The 16,861-nt window shown below is 55.9% G+C and overlaps 1 protein-coding gene across 2 annotated transcripts in view; it reads left to right on the plus strand.

Moving 5' to 3' along the window:
* LOC128698718 (nose resistant to fluoxetine protein 6) overlaps positions 1 to 16,586 on the plus strand; it is a 95,630-nt gene extending 79,044 nt beyond the window's left edge. For both annotated transcript variants that reach the window (XM_070097725.1, XM_070097724.1), the window contains one exon: positions 15,905 to 16,586. In XM_070097725.1, the coding sequence (XP_069953826.1) occupies positions 15,905 to 16,009 (105 nt within the window). In that variant the 3' untranslated portion in view covers positions 16,010 to 16,586. The remainder of the gene's footprint in view (positions 1 to 15,904) is intronic.
* Positions 16,587 to 16,861: the final 275 nt, after the last annotated feature.

The raw sequence follows: 16,861 nt of genomic DNA on the forward strand, positions 1-16,861 counted from the left end.
CATGATGGATCAACTGACATGATGGATGGATCAATCTTAACCTGATGGATCAATCCTGACATGATGGACCAACCCTGATATGATGGACCAATCCTGACATGATGGACCAATCCTGACATGATGGATCAACCCTGACATGATGGACCAATCCAGACATGATGGACCAATCCAGACATGATGGACCAACTGTGACATGATAGACCAATCCTGACATGATGGACCAACCCTGACATGATGGACCAATCCTGACATGATGAACCAATCATGACATGATGGACCAATCCTGACATGATGGACCAATCATGACATGATGGACCAATCATGACATGATGGACCAATCCCGACATGATGGACCAACCCTGACATGATGGACCAATCCTGACATGATGGACCAATCATGACATGATGGACCAATCCTGACATGATGGACCAATCATGACATGATGGACCAATCATGACATGATGGACCAATCATGACATGATGGACCAACCCTGACATGATGGACCAACCCTGACATGATGGACCAATCCTGACATGATGGACCAATCATGACATGATGGACCAATCCTGACATGATGGACCAATCATGACATGATGGACCAATCATGACATGATGGATCAATCCTGACATGATGGACCAACCCTGACATGATGGACCAATCCTGACATGATGGACCAATCATGACATGATGGACCAATCCTGACATGATGGACCAATCATGACATGATGGACCAATCATGACATGATGGACCAATCATGACATGATGGACCAATCATGACATGATGGACCAATCCTGACATGATGGACCAATCATGACATGATGGACCAATCATGACATGATGGGCCAATCCTGACATGATGGACCAATCCTGACATGATGGACCAATCATGACATGATGGACCAATTCTGACATGATGGACCAATCCTGATAAGATGGACCAATCATGACATGATGGACCAATCCTGTCATGATGGATTAGACCTGACATGATGGACCAGTCCTGACATGACGGATCAACCCTGACATGATGGATCAACCCTGACATGATGGATCAACCCTGACATGATGGATCAATCCTGTCATGATGGATTAGACCTGACATGATGGATCAACCCTGACATGATGGATCAATCCTGTCATGATGGATCAGGCCTGACATGATGGATCAACCCTGATATGATGGATCAACCCTCACATGATGGATCAGACCTGACATGATGGATCAGCCCTGACTTGATGGATCAACCCTGACATGATGGATCAATCCTGTCATGATGGATCAATCCTGACATGATGGATCAATCCTGACATGATTTATCAACCCTGACATGATGAATCAACCCTGACATGATGGATCAACCCTGACATGATGCATCAACCCTGACATGATGGATCAATTCTGACATGATGGATCAATCCTAACATGATGGATCAACCCTGACATGATGCATCAACCCTGACATGATGGATCAATTCTGACATGATGGATCAACCCTAACATGATGGATCAACCCTGACATGATGGATCAATCCTGACATGATGGATCAATCCTGACATGATGGATCAACCCTGACATGATGCATCAACCCTGACATGATGGATCAATTCTGACATGATGGAGCAACCCTGACATGATGGAGCAACCCTGACATGATGGATCAATCCTGACATGATGGATCAACCCTGACATGATGGATCAATTCTGACATGATGGATCAACCCTGACATGATGGAGCAACCCTGACATGATGGATCAACCCTGGCATGATGGATCAACCCTGACATGATGGATCAACCCTGACATGATGGATCAATGCTGACATGATGGATCAACCCTGACATGATGGATCAATCCTGACATGATGGATCAATCCTGACATGATGGATCAACCCTGACATGATGGATCAACCCTGACATGATGGATCAACCCTGACATGATGGATCAACCCTGACATGATGGATCAACCCTGACATGATGGATCAATCCCGACATGATGGATCAACCCTGGCATGATGGATCAACCCTGACATGATGGATCAACCCTGACATGATGGATCAACCCTGACATGATGGATCAACCCTGACATGATGGATCAATCCCGACATGATGGATCAACCCTGACATGATGGATCAACCCTGACATGATGGATCAACCCTGACATGACGGATCAACCCTGACATGATGGATCAACCCTGACATGACGGATCAACCCTGACATGATGGATCAACCCTGACATGATGGATCAACCCTGACATGATGGATAAACCCTGACATGATGAATCAACCCTGACATGATGGATCAACCCTGACATGATGGATCAATCCCGACATGATGGATCAACCCTTACATGATGGATCAACCCTGACATGATGGATCAACCCTGACATGACGGATCAACCCTGACATGATGGATCAACCCTGACATGACGGATCAACCCTGACATGACGGATCAATCCTGACATGATGGATCAACCCTGACATGATGGATCAACCCTGACATGATGGATCAACCCTGACATGATGGATCTACCCTGACATGATGGATCAACCCTGATATGATGAATCAACCCTGACATGATGGATCAACCCTGACACGATGGATCAACCCTGACATGATGGATCTACCCTGACATGATGGATCTACCCTGACATGATGGATCTACCCTGACATGATGGATCAACCCTGACATGATGGATCAACCCTGACATGATGGATCAACCCTGACATGATGGATCAATCTCGACATGATGGATCAACCCTTACATGATGGATCAACCCTGACATGATGGATCAACCCTGACATGACGGATCAACCCTGACATGATGGATCAACCCTGACATGACGGATCAACCCTGACATGACGGATCAACCCTGACATGACGGATCAATCCTGACATGATGGATCAACCCTGACATGATGGATCAACCCTGACATGATGGATCAACCCTGACATGATGGATCAACCCTGACATGATGGATCAACCCTGACATGACGGATCAACCCTGACATGATGGATCAACCCTGACATGATGGATCAACCCTGACATGATGGATCAACCCTGACATGATGGATCAACCCTGACATGATGGATCAACCCTGACATGATGGATCTACCCTGACATGAAGGATCAACCCTGACATGATGGATCAACCCTGACATGATGGATCAACCCTGACATGATGGATCAACCCTGACATGATGGATCTACCCTGACATGATGGATCTACCCTGACATGATGGATCTACCCTGACATGATGGATCAACCCTGACATGATGGATCAACCCTGACATGATGGATCAACCCTGACATGATGGATCTACCCTGACATGATGGATCTACCCTGACATGATGGATCTACCCTGACATGATGGATCAACCCTGACATGATGGATCAACCCTGACATGATGGATCAACCCTGACATGATGGATCAACCCTGACATGATGGATCTACCCTGACATGATGGATCAACCCCGACATGATGGATCTACCCTGACATGATGGATCAACCCTGACATGATGGATCTACCCTGACATGATGCATCAACCCTAACATGATGGATCTACCCTGACATGATGGATCTACCCTGACATGATGGATCAACCCTGACATGATGGATCAACCCTGACATGATGGATCAACCCTGACATGATGGATCAACCCTGACATGATGGATCAACCCTGACATGATGGATCTACCCTGACATGATGGATCAACCCTGACATGATGGATCAACCCTGACATGATGGATCTACCCTGACATGATGCATCAACCCTGACATGATGGATCTACCCTGACATGATGGATCTACCCTGACATGATGGATCAACCCTGACATGATGGATCAACCCTGACATGATGGATCAACCCTGTCATGATGGATCAACCCTGACATGATGGATCAACCCTGAGATGATGGATCTACACTGACATGATGGATCAACCCTGACATGATGGATCAACCCTGACATGATGGATCTACCCTGACATGATGGATCTACCCTGACATGATGGATCTACCCTGACATGACTGATCAACCCTGACATGATGGATCAACCCTGACATGATGGATCAACCCTGACATGATGGATCTACCCTGACATGATGGATCAACCCAGACATGATGGATCAACCCTGACATGATGGATCTACCCTGACATGATGGATCTACCCTGACATGATGGATCTACCCTGACATGACGGATCAACCCTGACATGATGGATCAACCCTGACATGACGGATCAACCCTGACATGATGGATCAACCCTGACATGATGGATCTACTCTGACAAGATGGATCTACCCTGACATGATGGATCTACCCTGACATGACGGATCAACCCTGACATGATGGATCTACCCTGACATGATGGATCAACCCTGACATGATGGATCAACCCTGACATGATGGATCAACCCTGACATGATGGATCAACCCTGACATGACGGATCAACCCTGACATGATGGATCAACCCTGACATGATGGATCAACCCTGACATGATGGATCTACCCTGACATGATGGATCTACCCTGACATGACGGATCAACCCTGACATGACGGATCAACCCTGACATGATGGATCTACCCTGACATGATGGATCTACCCTGACATGATGGATCTACCCTGACATGATGGATCTACCCTGACATGATGGATCAACCCTGACATGATGGATCAACCCTGACATGATGGATCAACCCTGACATGATGGATCAACCCTGACATGATGGATCTACCCTGACATGACGGATCAACCCTGACATGATGGATCAACCCAGACATGACGGATCTACCCTGACATGATGGATCTACCCTGACATGATGGATCAACCCTGACATGATGGATCAACCCTGACATGATGGATCTACCCTGACATGACGGATCAACCCTGACATGATGGATCAACCCTGACATGATGGATCAACCCTGACATGATGGATCAACCCTGACATGATGGATCAACCCTGACATGATGGATCTACCCTGACATGACGGATCAACCCTGACATGATGGATCTACCCTGACATGATGGATCTACCCTGACATGATGGATCAACCCTGACATGATGGATCAACCCTGACATGATGGATCAACCCTGACATGATGGATCTACCCTGACATGACGGATCAACCCTGACATGACGGATCAACCCTGACATGATGGATCAATCCCAACGTGTTCTAACATACTGTTTATCAGTATATTCCAGTATTATTATTACTATTACAATAATCTTCATGGGGGAAGCAGTAAACCCGTGCGGGTCGAATATCCCCTAGGCAGTGGAAGGTAATTAGGTTTGATCCAAGGAATAATAATAATAATAATAATAATAATAATAATAATAATAATAATAATAATAATAATAATAATAATAATAATAATAAAAATAATAATAATAATAACAATAATAATAATAACAATAATAATAATAATAACAATAATAATAATAATGGTGGATGGCAGGGGTGGTGGATGGCAGGGGTGGTGGATGGCAGGGGTGGTGATGGCAGGGGTGGTGGATGGCAGGGGTGGTGGATGGCAGGGGTGGTGGATGGCAGGGGTGATGGATGGCAGGGGTGGTGGATGGCAGGGGTGGTGGATGGCAGGGGTGGTGGATGGCAAGGGTGGTGGATGGCAGGGGTGATAGATGGCAAAGGTGATGGATGGCAGGGGTGGTGGATGGCAGGGGTGGTGGATGGCAGGGGTGGTGATGGGTGGTGATGGGTGGATGGCAGGGGGGGTGGATGGCAGGGGTGGTGGATGGCAAGGGTGGTGGTTGGCAGGGATGGTGGATGGCAGCGGTGTTGGTCGGCAGGGGTGATGGATGGCAGGGGTGGTGGATGGCAGGGGTGATGGATGGCAGGGGTGGTGGTTGGCAGGGGTGGTGGATGGCAGGGGTGGAGGATGGCAGGAGTGGAGGATGGCAGATGGCAGGGGGGTGCAGGTGGATGGCAGGGGTGGTGGATGACAGTGGTGGTGGATGGCAGGGGTGGTGGATGTCCGGAGTGGTGCATGGCAGGGGTGGTGGATGGCAGGGGTGATGGATGGCAGGGGTGGTGGATGGCAGGGGTGGTGGATGGCAGGGGTGATGGATGGCAGGGGTGGTGGATGGCAGGGGTGGTGGATGGCAGGGGTGAGGGATGGCAGGGGTGGTGGATGGCAGGGGTGGTGTATGGCAGGGGTGATGGATGGCAGTGGATGGCAGGGGTGGGTGGATGGAAGGGGTGGTGGATGGCAGGGGTGATGGATGGCAGGGGTGGTGGATGGCAGGGGTGGTGGATGGCAGGGGTGGTGGATGGCAGGGGTGGTGGATGGCAGGGCTGGTGGATGGCAGGGGTGGTGGATGGTGATGGATGGTGGTGGATGGCAGGGGTGGATGGATGGCAGGGGTGGTGGATGGCAGGGGTGGTGGATGGCATGGATGGCAGGGGTGGTGGATGGCAGGGGTGGTGGATGGCACGGGTGGTGGACGACAGGGGTGATGGAGGGAAGGGGGGGTGGATGGCAGGAGTGGTGGATGGCAGGGGTGGTGGATGGCAGGGGTGGTGGATGGCAGGGGTGGTGGATGGCAGGAGTGGTGGATGGCAGGGGTGGTGGATGGCAGGGGTGGTGGATGGCAGGAGTGGTACATGGCAGGGGTGATGGATGGCAGGGGTGATGGATGGCAGGGGTGGTGATGGCATGATGGCAGGGGTGATGGATGGCAGGGGTGGTGGATGGCAGGGGTGGTGATGGCAGGGGTGATGATGGCAGGGGTGGTGGATGGCAGGGGTCATGGATGGCAGGGGTGATGGATGGCAGGGGTGATAGATGGCAGGGGTGATGGATGGCAGGGGTAGTGCATGGCAGGGGTGGTGGATGGCAGGAGTGATGGATGTCAGGGGTGGTGGATGACAAGGGTGATGGATGGCAAGGGATATGGATGGCAGCGGTGATGGATGGCAGGGGTGATGGATGGCAGGGGTGGTGGATGGCAGGGGTGTGGATGGCAGGGGTGGTGGACGGCAGGGGTGATGGATTGCAGGGGTGATGGATGGCAGGGGTGGTGGATGACAGTGGTGGTGGATGGCAGGGGTGGTGGATGTCCGGAGTGGTGCATGGCAGGGGTGGTGGATGGCAGGGGTGGTGGATGGCAGGGGTAGTGCATGGCAGGGGTGGTGGATGGCAGGAGTGGTGCATGGCAAGGGTGGTGGATGACAGTGGTGGTGGATGGCAGGGGAGGTGGATGTCCGGAGTGGTGCATGGCAGGGGTGGTGGATGGCAGGGGTAGTGCATGGCAGGTGTGGTGGATGGCAGGAGTGATGGATGGCAGGGGTGGTGGATGTCAGGGGTGGTGGATCGCAGGGGTGAGGGATGGCAGGGGTGGTGGATGGCAGGGGTGATGGATGGCAGGGGTGGTGGATGGCAGGGGTGGTGGATGGCAGGGGTGGTGGATGGCAGGGGTGGTGGATGGCAGGGGTGATGGATGGCAGGGGTGGTGGATGGCAGGGGTGGTGGATGGCAGGGGTGGTGGATGGCAGGGGTGGTGGATGGCAGGGGTGATGGATGGCAGGGGTGGTGGATGGCAGGGGTGATGGATGGCAGGGGGGTGGAGAGCAGGGGTGGTGGATGGCAGGGGTGGTGGATTGCAGGGGTGGTGGATGGCAGGGGTGGTGAATGGCAGGTGTGGTGGATGGCAATGGTGATGGAGGGCAGGGGTGATTGATGGCAGGGGTAGTGGATTGCAGGAGTGGTGGATGGCAGGGGTGGTGGATGACAGAGGTGACGGATGGCAGGGGTGGTGGATGGCAGGGGTGGTGGATGGCATGGGTGGTGGATGGCAGGGGTGAGGGATGGCAGGAGTGGTGAATGGCAGGGGTGATGGATAGCAGGGGTGATGGATGGCAGGGGTGGTGGACAGCAAGGGTGCAGGATAACAGGGGTGATTTATGGCAGGGGTGGTTGATGGCATGGGTGATGGATGACAGGGGTGATGGATGGCAGGGGTGGTGGATGGCAGGGGTGGTGTTGGCCGGGGGGGTGGATGGCAGGGGTGGTGGATGGCAGGGGTGGTGGATGGCAGGGGTGGTGGATGGCAGGGGTGGTGATGGCAGGGGTGGTGGATGGCAGGGGTGGTGGATGGCAGGGGTGGTGGATGGCAGGGGTGGTGGATGGCAGGAATGGTGGATGGCAGGGGTGGTGGATGGCAGGGGTGCTGGATAGTAGGGGTGATTGACGGCAGTAGTGGTGGATGGCAGGGGTGGTGGATGGCAGGGGTGGTGATGGCAGGGATGGTGGATGGCAGGGATGGTGATGGCAGGGGTGGTGGATGGTAGGGATGGTGGATGGCAGAGGTGGTAGATGGCAGGGGTGGTGGTTGGTAGGGATGGTGGATGGCAGAGGTGGTAGATGGCAGGGGTGGTGGTTGGTAGGGGTAAATGTATGGCAGGGGTGGTGATGGCAGGGGTGATGGATGGCAGGGGTGGGATGGCAGGGGTGTGATGGATGGTGCATGGCAGGGGTGGTGGATGGCAGGGGTGGATGGCAGGGGTGATGGATGGCAGGGGTGGTGGATGGGTGGTGGATGGCAGGGGTGGGATGGTGTTGGATGGCAAGGGTGATGGATGGCAGGGGTGATGGATGGCAGGGGTGGTGGATGGCATGGGTGATGGATGGCAGGGGTGATGGATGGCAGGGGTGATGGATGGCAGGGGTGATGGATGGCAGGGGTGATGGATGGCAGGGGTGGTGGATGGCAGGGGTGATGGATGGCAGGGGTGATGGATGGCAGGGGTGATGGATGGCAGGGGTGATGGATGGCAGGGGTGATGGATGGCAGGGGTGGTGGATGGCAGGGGTGGTGGATGGCAGGGGTGGTGGATGGCAGGGGTGGTGGATGGCAGGGGTGGTGGATGGCAGGGGTGGTGGATGACAGGGGTGGTGGATGGCAGGGGTGGTGGATGGCAGGGGTGGTGGATGGCAGGGGTGGTGGATGGCAAGGGTGGTGGATGACAAGGGGTGGTGGATGGCAGGGGTGGTGGATGGCAGGGGTGGTGGATGGCAGGGGTGATGGATGGCAGGGGTGGTGGATGGCAGGGGTGGTGGATGGCAGGGGTGGTGGATGACAGGGGTGATGGATGAAAGGGGTGACGGATGGCAGGGGTGGTGAATGGCAGGTGTGGTGGATGGCAATGGTGATGGAGGGCAGGGGTGATTGATGGCAGGGGTAGTGGATTGCAGGGGTGGTGGATGGCAGGGGTGGTGGATGGCAGGGGTGGTGGATGGCAGGGGTGGTGGATGGCAGGGGTGGTGGACGGCAGGGGTGATGGATGGCAGGGGTGGTGGATGGTGATGGCAGGGTGGATGGCAGGGGTAGTGGATGGCAGGGGTGGTGGATGGCAGGGGTGGTGGATGGCAGGGGTGGTGGATGGCAGGGGTGGTGGATGGCAGGGGGGGTGGTGGTGGATGGCAGGTGTGGTGGATGGCAGGGGTGGTGAATGGCAGGGGTGGTGGATGGCAGGGGTGGTGGATGGCGGGGTGGGGATGGCAAGGGGGGTGGATGGCATGGGTGGTGGATGGCAGGGGTGGTGGATGGCAGGGGTGGTGGATGGCAGGGGTGGTGGATGGCAGGGGTGGTGGATGGCAGGGTTGGTGGATGGCAGGGGTGGTGGATGGCAGGGGTGGTGAATGGCAGAGGTGGTGGATGGCAGGGGTGGTGGATGGCAGGGGTGGTGGATGGCAGTGATGATGGATGGATGGCATGGGGGTGGTGGATGGCAGGGGTGGTGGATGGCAGGGGTGGTGGATGGATGGCAGTGATGGGGATGGTGGATGGCAGGGGATGAATGGCATGGCAGGGGTGATGGCAAGGGTGGTGGTTGGCAGGGATGGTGGATGGCAGGGGGTGATGGATGGCATGGCAGAGGTGGTGGATGGCAGGGGTGGTGGATGGCAGGGGTGGTGGATGGCAGGGGTGGTGGATGGCAGGGGTGGTGGATGGCAGGGGAGGTGGATGGCAGGGGTGGTGGATGGCAGGGGTGGTGGATGGCAGGGGTGGTGGATAACAGGTGTGGTGGATGGCAGCGGTGGTGGTGGATGGATGGATGGCAGGGGTGGTGGATGGCAGGGGTGGTGGATGGCAGGGTTGGTGGATGGCAGGGGATGTGGATGGCAGGGGTGATGGATGGCAGGGGTGGTGGATGGCAGGGGTGGTGGATGGCAGGGGTGGTGGATGGGTGGTGGATGGATGGATGGCAGGGGTGGTGGATGGCAGGGGTGGTGGATGGAAGGGGAGGTGGATGGCAGGGGTGGAGGATAGCAGGGGTGGTGGATGGCAGGGGTGGTGGATGGCAGGAGTGGTGGATGGCAGGAGTGGTGCATGGCAGGAGTGGTGCATGGCAGGGGTGGTGGATGGCAGGGGTGATGGATGGCAGGGGTGATGGATGGCAGGGGTGGTGGATGGCAGGGGTGATGGATGGCAGGGGTGATGGATGGCAGGGGTGGTGGATGGCAGGGGTGGTGGATGGCAGGGGTGATGGATGGCAGGGGTGGTGGATGGCAGGGGTGGTGGATGGCAGGGGTGATGGATGGCAGGGGTGATGGATGGCAGGGGTGGTGGATGGCAGGGGTGGTGGATGGCAGGGGTGATGGATGGCAGGGGTGGTGGATGGCAGGGGTGATGGATGGCAGGGGTGGTGGATGGCAGGGGTCGTGGATGGCAGGTGTCGTGGATGGCCGGAGTGGCGCATGGCAGGGGTGATGGATCTCAGGGGTGGTGGATGACAGGGGTGGTGGATAGCAGGAGTGATGGATGGGAGTTGTGGTGGATGGCAAGCGTGATGGATGGCAAGGGTTATGGATGGCAGCGGTGATGGATGGCAGGGGTGGTGGATGGCAGGGGTGGTGGATGTCAAGGGTGATGGATAACAGGGGCGGTGGAAGGCAGGGGTGGTGCATGCAGGGGTGAGGGATGGCAGGGGTGGTGGATGACAGGGGTGGTGGATGGCAGTGGTGGTGGATGGCAGGGGTGATGGATGGCAGGGGTGGTGGATGGCAGGGGTGATGGATGGCAGGGGTGGTGGATGGCAGGGGTGGTGGATGGCAGGGGTGGTGGATGGCAGGGGTGGTGGATGGCAGGGGTGGTGGATGGCAGGGGTGGTGGATGGCAGGGGTGGTGGATGGCAGGGGTGGTGGATGGCAGGGGTGGTGGATGGCAGGGGTGGTGGATGGCAGGGGTGGTGGATGGCAGGGGTGGTGGATGGCAGGGGTGGTGATGGCAGGGGTGGTGGATGGCAGGGGTGGTGGATGGCAGGGGTGATGGATGGCAGGGGTGGTGATGGCAGGGGTGGTGGATGGCAGGGGTGGTGGATGGCAGGGGTGGTGGATGGCAGGGGTGGTGGATGGCAGGGGTGATGGATGGCAGGGGTGGTGATGGCAGGGGTGATGGATGGCAGGGGTGGTGATGGCAGGGGTGGTGGATGGCAGGGATGGTGGATGGCTGCGGTGGTGGTTGGCAGGGGTGATGGATGGCAGGGGTGATGGATGGCAGGGGTGGTGATGGCAAGGGTGGTGGTTGGCAGGGGTGATGGATGGCAGGGGTGGTGGATGGCAGGGGTGATGGATGGCAGGGGTGGTGGATGGCAGGGGTGGTGGATGGCAGGGGTGGTGGATGGCAGGGGTGGTGGATGGCAGGGGTGGATGGCAGGGGTGGTGATGGCAGGGGTGAGGATGTCCGGAGTGGTGGATTGCAGGGTGGTCGATGGCAGGGGTGGTGGATGGCAGGGGTGATTTATGGCAGGGGTGGTGGATGGCAGGGGTGGTGGATGGCAAGGGTGGTGGATGGCAGGGGTGGTGGATGGCAGGAGTGGTGCATGGCAGGAGTGGTGCATGGCAGAGGTGGTGGATGGCAGGGGTGGTGGATGGCAAGGGTGGTGGATGGCAGGGGTGATGGATGGCAGGGTGATGGATGGCAATGGTGGAGGATAGCAGGGGTGATGGATGGCAGGGGTGGTGGATGGCAGGGGTGGTGGATGGCATGGATAGCAGGGGTGTTGGATGGCAGGGGTGATGGATGGCAGGGGTGGTGGATGGCAGGGGTGGTGGATGGCAGGGGTGGTGGATGGCAGGGGTGGTGGATGGCAGGGGTGGTGGATGGCAGGGGTGATGGATGGCAGGGGTGGTGGATGGCAGGATGGTGCATGGCAGGGGTGGTGGATTGCAGGGGTGGTGGTTGGCAGGGGTGTTGGATGGCAGGGGTGGATGGCAGGGGTGGTGGATGGCAGGGGTGGTGGATGGCATGGCCGGGGTGGTGGATGGCAGGGGTGGTGGACGGCAGGGGTGATGGATGGCAGGGGTGGTGGATGGCAGGGGTGGTGGATGGCAGGGGTGAGGGATGGCAGGGGTGGTGGATGGCAGGGGTGATGGATGGCAGGGGTGGTGGATGGCAGGGGTCGTGGATGGCAGGTGTCGTGGATGGCCGGAGTGGCGCATGGCAGGGGTGATGGATGGCAGGGGTGGTGGATGGCAGGGGTGATGGATGGCAGGGGTGATGGATGGCAGGGGTGATGGATGGCAGGGGTGGTGGATGGCAAGGGTGATGGATGGCAGGGGTGATGGATGGTAAGGGTGGTGGATGGCAGGGGTGGTGGATGGCAGGGGTGGTGGATGGCAGGGGTGATGGATGGCACAGGTGTCGGATGGCAGGGGTGGTGGATGGCAGGGGTGGTGTATGGCTTGGGTGGTGGATGGCAGGGGTGGTGGATAGCAGGGGTGATGGATGGCAGGGGTGGTGTATTGCAGGGGTGGTGGATGGCATGGGTGATGAATGGCAGGGGTGGTGGATGGCATGGGTGATGATTGTCAGGTGTGATGGATGGCAGGTGTGATGGATGGCAGGGGTGGTGGATGGCAAGGGTGATGGATGGCAGGGGTGATGGATGGCAGGGGTGGTGGATGGCACGGGTGATGGGTGGCAGCGGTGATGGATGGCAGGGTTGGTGGATGGCAGGGGTGATGGATGTCAGGGGTGATGGATGGCAGGGGTGGGATGGTGGATGGCAGGGGTGGTGGATGGCAGGGGTGACGGATGGCAGGGGTGGTGGATGGCAGGGGTGGTGGATGGCATGGGTGGTGGATGGCAGGGGTGAGGGATGGCAGGAGTGGTGAATGGCAGGTGAGGTGGATGGCAGGGGTGGTGGATGGCAGGGGTGGTGCATGGCCGGAGTGGTGCATGGCAGGGGTGGTGGATGGCAGGGGTCATGGATGGCAGGGGTGATGGATGGCAGGGGGAGTGGATGGCAGGGGTGGTGGATGGCAGGGGTGGTGGATGGCAGGGGTGTGGATGGGGGTGGTGGATGCCAGGGGTGATGGATGGCAGGGGTAGTGAATGGCAGGGGTGATGGATGGCAGGGGTAGTGAATGGCAGGGGTGGTGGATGGCAGGGGTGATGGATGGCAGGGGGATGGATGGCAAGGGTGATGGATGGCATGGGTGATGGATGGCAGGGGTGATGGATGGCAGGGGTGATGGATGGCAGGGGTGATGGATGGCATGAGTGATGGATGGCAGCGGTGATGGATGGCAGGGGTGGTGGATGGCAGGGGTGATGGATGTCAGGGGTGATGGATGGCAGGGGTGGTGGATTACAGGGGTGGTGGATGGCATGGGTGATGTATGGCAGGGGTGGTGGATGGCAGGGGTGATGGATGTCAGGGGTGATGGATGGCAGGTGTGATGGATGGCAAGGGTGATGGATGGAAGGGGTGATGGATGGTAAGGGTGGTGGATGGAAGGGGTGGTGGATAGCAGGGGCGATGGATGGCACAGGTGATGGATGGCAGGGGTGGTGGATGGCAATGGTGATGGAGGGCAGGGGTGATGGATGGCAGGGGTGGTGGATTGCAGGGGTGGTGGATGGCAGGGGTGATGGATGGCAGGGGTGGTGGATGGCAGGGGTGATGGATGGCAGGGGTGGTGGATGGCAGGGGTGGTGGATGGCTTGGGTGGTGGATGGCAGGGATGATGGATGGCAGGGGTGGTGGATGGCAAGGGTGATGAATGGCAGGGGTGATGGATGGTAAGGGTGGTGGATGGCAAGGGTGATGGATGGCAGGGGTGATGGATGGCACAGGTGATGGATGGCAGGGGTGATGGATGGCAATGGTGATGGATGGCAGGGGTGATAAATGGCAGGGGAGGTGGATGGCAGGGGTGGTGGATGGCAGGGGTGGTGGATGGCAATGGTGATGGATGGCAGGGGTGATGGATGGCAATGGTGATGGATGGCAGGAGTGATGAATGGCAGGGGTAATGGATGGTAGGGGTGGTGGAAGGCAAGGGTGGAGGATAGCAGGGGTGATGGATGGCAGGGGTGGTGGATGGCATGAGTGGTGGATGGCAGGGGTGATGGATGGCAGGGGTGCTGGATGGCATGGGTGCTGGATAGCAGGTGTGCTGGATAGCAGGGGTGATGGACGGCAGGGGTGGTGGATGGCAGGGGTGGTGGACGGCAGGTGTGGTGGATAGCACGGGTGGTAGATGGCAGGGGTGATGGATAGCAGGGTTGATGGATGTGAGGGGTGGTGGATGGCATGGGTGGTGGATGACAGGGGTGATGGATGGCAGAGGTGCTGGATGGCAGGGGTGCTGGATAGCAGGGGTGATGGACGGCAGTGGTGGTGGATGGCAGGTATGGTGGATAGCAGGGGTGGTGGATGGCAGGGGTGATGGATGGCAGGAGTGGTGGATGTCAGGAGTGGTGGATGGCAGGGATGATGGATGGCAGAGGGGGTGGATGGCAGGGGTGGTGGATAGCAGGGCTGGTGAATGGCAGGGGTGATGGATGGCAGGGGTGGTGATGGCTGGCAGGGGTGATGGATTGCAGGGATGATGGATGGCAGGGATTGTGATAGATGGCAGGGGTGGTGATGAATGACTCTTGTGGTGGTAGATGGCAGGGGTGTTGATGGATGGTAAAGGTGGTGATGAATGGTAGGGGTGGTGGTGGATGGCAGGGGTGTTGATGGATGGCAGGAGTGGTGATGGATTGCAGGAGTGGTGATGGATGGTAGAAGTAGTGATGAATGGCAGGGGTGGTAATGGATGGCAAGGACTGTGATAGATAGCAGGGGTGGTGATGGGTGGCGATGGATGACAGGGGTGGTGATGGATGGCAAGGTTGATGATGGATGGCAGGGGTGGTGATGGGTGGCAATGGATGACACTGGTGGTGATGGGTGGCAGGAGTGATGGTTGGCAGGGGTGATGGATGACAGGGGTGGTGACGGATGACAGGGGTGGTGATGGATGGCAGTGGTGGTGATGGATGGCAGCGGTGGTGATGGATGGCAAGGGTTGTGATAAATGGCAGGGGTGGTGATGGATGGCAGGGGTGGTGACGGGTGGCAGGGGTGGTGATGGGTGACAGGGGTGGTGACGGATGGCAGGGGTGATGGATGACAGGGGTGGTGACGGATGGCAGGGGTGGTGATGGATGGCAGTGGTGGTGATGGATGGCAGGGGTAACGGATAGCAGTGGTGATGGATGACAGTGGTGGTGATGGAAGCATTGGATGGCAGGGGTGGTAATAGATGGATGATAGGAGCGGTGACAGATGGATGGCAGGTATGAGGATGACAGGAGTGGTGATATAATAAATACCAGGGGTGGAATATAAGAATAGCAAGGGATGGCAGGGATGGGCGTGGTGTTGTTTAGACTAGAGTCAGTCAAGCAAGCATTGATGTTGAGTGTGTGGGTGGGGCTAGTGGGATATTGCCATGGCAACCACTCTATTATTATTGTCCAGACCTTTTCTTCTCTTATTTATATAGTACTATTTTTGATGCGTTAAAGAAAAACACAATTCACTCTCTCTCTCTCTCTCTCAGAATCGACTAAACAGGATAAAGTGTCAAGTCCTATTCAGGAGGGCGAGGTGGACGTACAAGGAGTCGAGACTGACCTCCAAGGAGTCAAGGTTGACCTCAGAGTAGTCGAAGTTGACCTCCATGACAGCAAGTCTCACTTGAGAGACACTGAAGAAACATCAGATGCAAAACTGATCGAGCAGAAACAGGAAATAGGCATAATACACGAAGAATAACAAAGAAAATGGGAAGACCGCGAACAAATGGGATGACAGAAAATGACAAAAAAGAAGAGAAAATGGGAAGAGCATGATGGAAAACGATAAAAAGGGAGAAAAGGAGACGAACAGGAGAGAAAACAGGAAGAACATGAGAAACAACGGTAAAATAAAGAGAAAATGGAAAGAACATTAGGGAAAATGGCAAAACAAGAAAGAAAACGGGAAGAGCATGAAAAAAACGGCAAAACGAAAAAAACGGGAAGTGATATGGGAAGAGAGAAAACGGAAGAGTGAGATGGGATGAAACAGAGAATACTAATAAAAATCAACATTTAAAAGGAAGAATATAAAAAACAAGAAAGAAAACAGGAGCAGCATAAGACAAAAGAAGAGGAGGAGGAACAAGAAAGAAAGAAAGAAAGCACCCACAGTTATAATTATCATTATTTCCTCACCAGACTTCAATAAAGTTAGAATTAATAGCAGCCTTACTATAACAAACCTTCCATTACAAAGAATAATAATGAAAATAATATTGTACAAGAATGGTACACAATACCGACAAAATTAAGACATGTGCAACATCTGGGTATCTTTATTGTAGACGTTTCGCCATCCAGTGGCGTTAATACAAATTCCAGGACATAACTTGAAGACAGTAGAACTATATACAGAAGATGAAGTAATCAGTCCCTCCGCTGAGGGACTGATTACCTTATCTTCTGTATATAGTTCTACTGTCTTCTAGTTGTCTTAG

The sequence above is a fragment of the Cherax quadricarinatus genome, chromosome 59, assembly GCF_038502225.1.
Source record: "Cherax quadricarinatus isolate ZL_2023a chromosome 59, ASM3850222v1, whole genome shotgun sequence".
Classification (NCBI taxonomy): Eukaryota; Metazoa; Arthropoda; class Malacostraca; order Decapoda; family Parastacidae; genus Cherax; species Cherax quadricarinatus.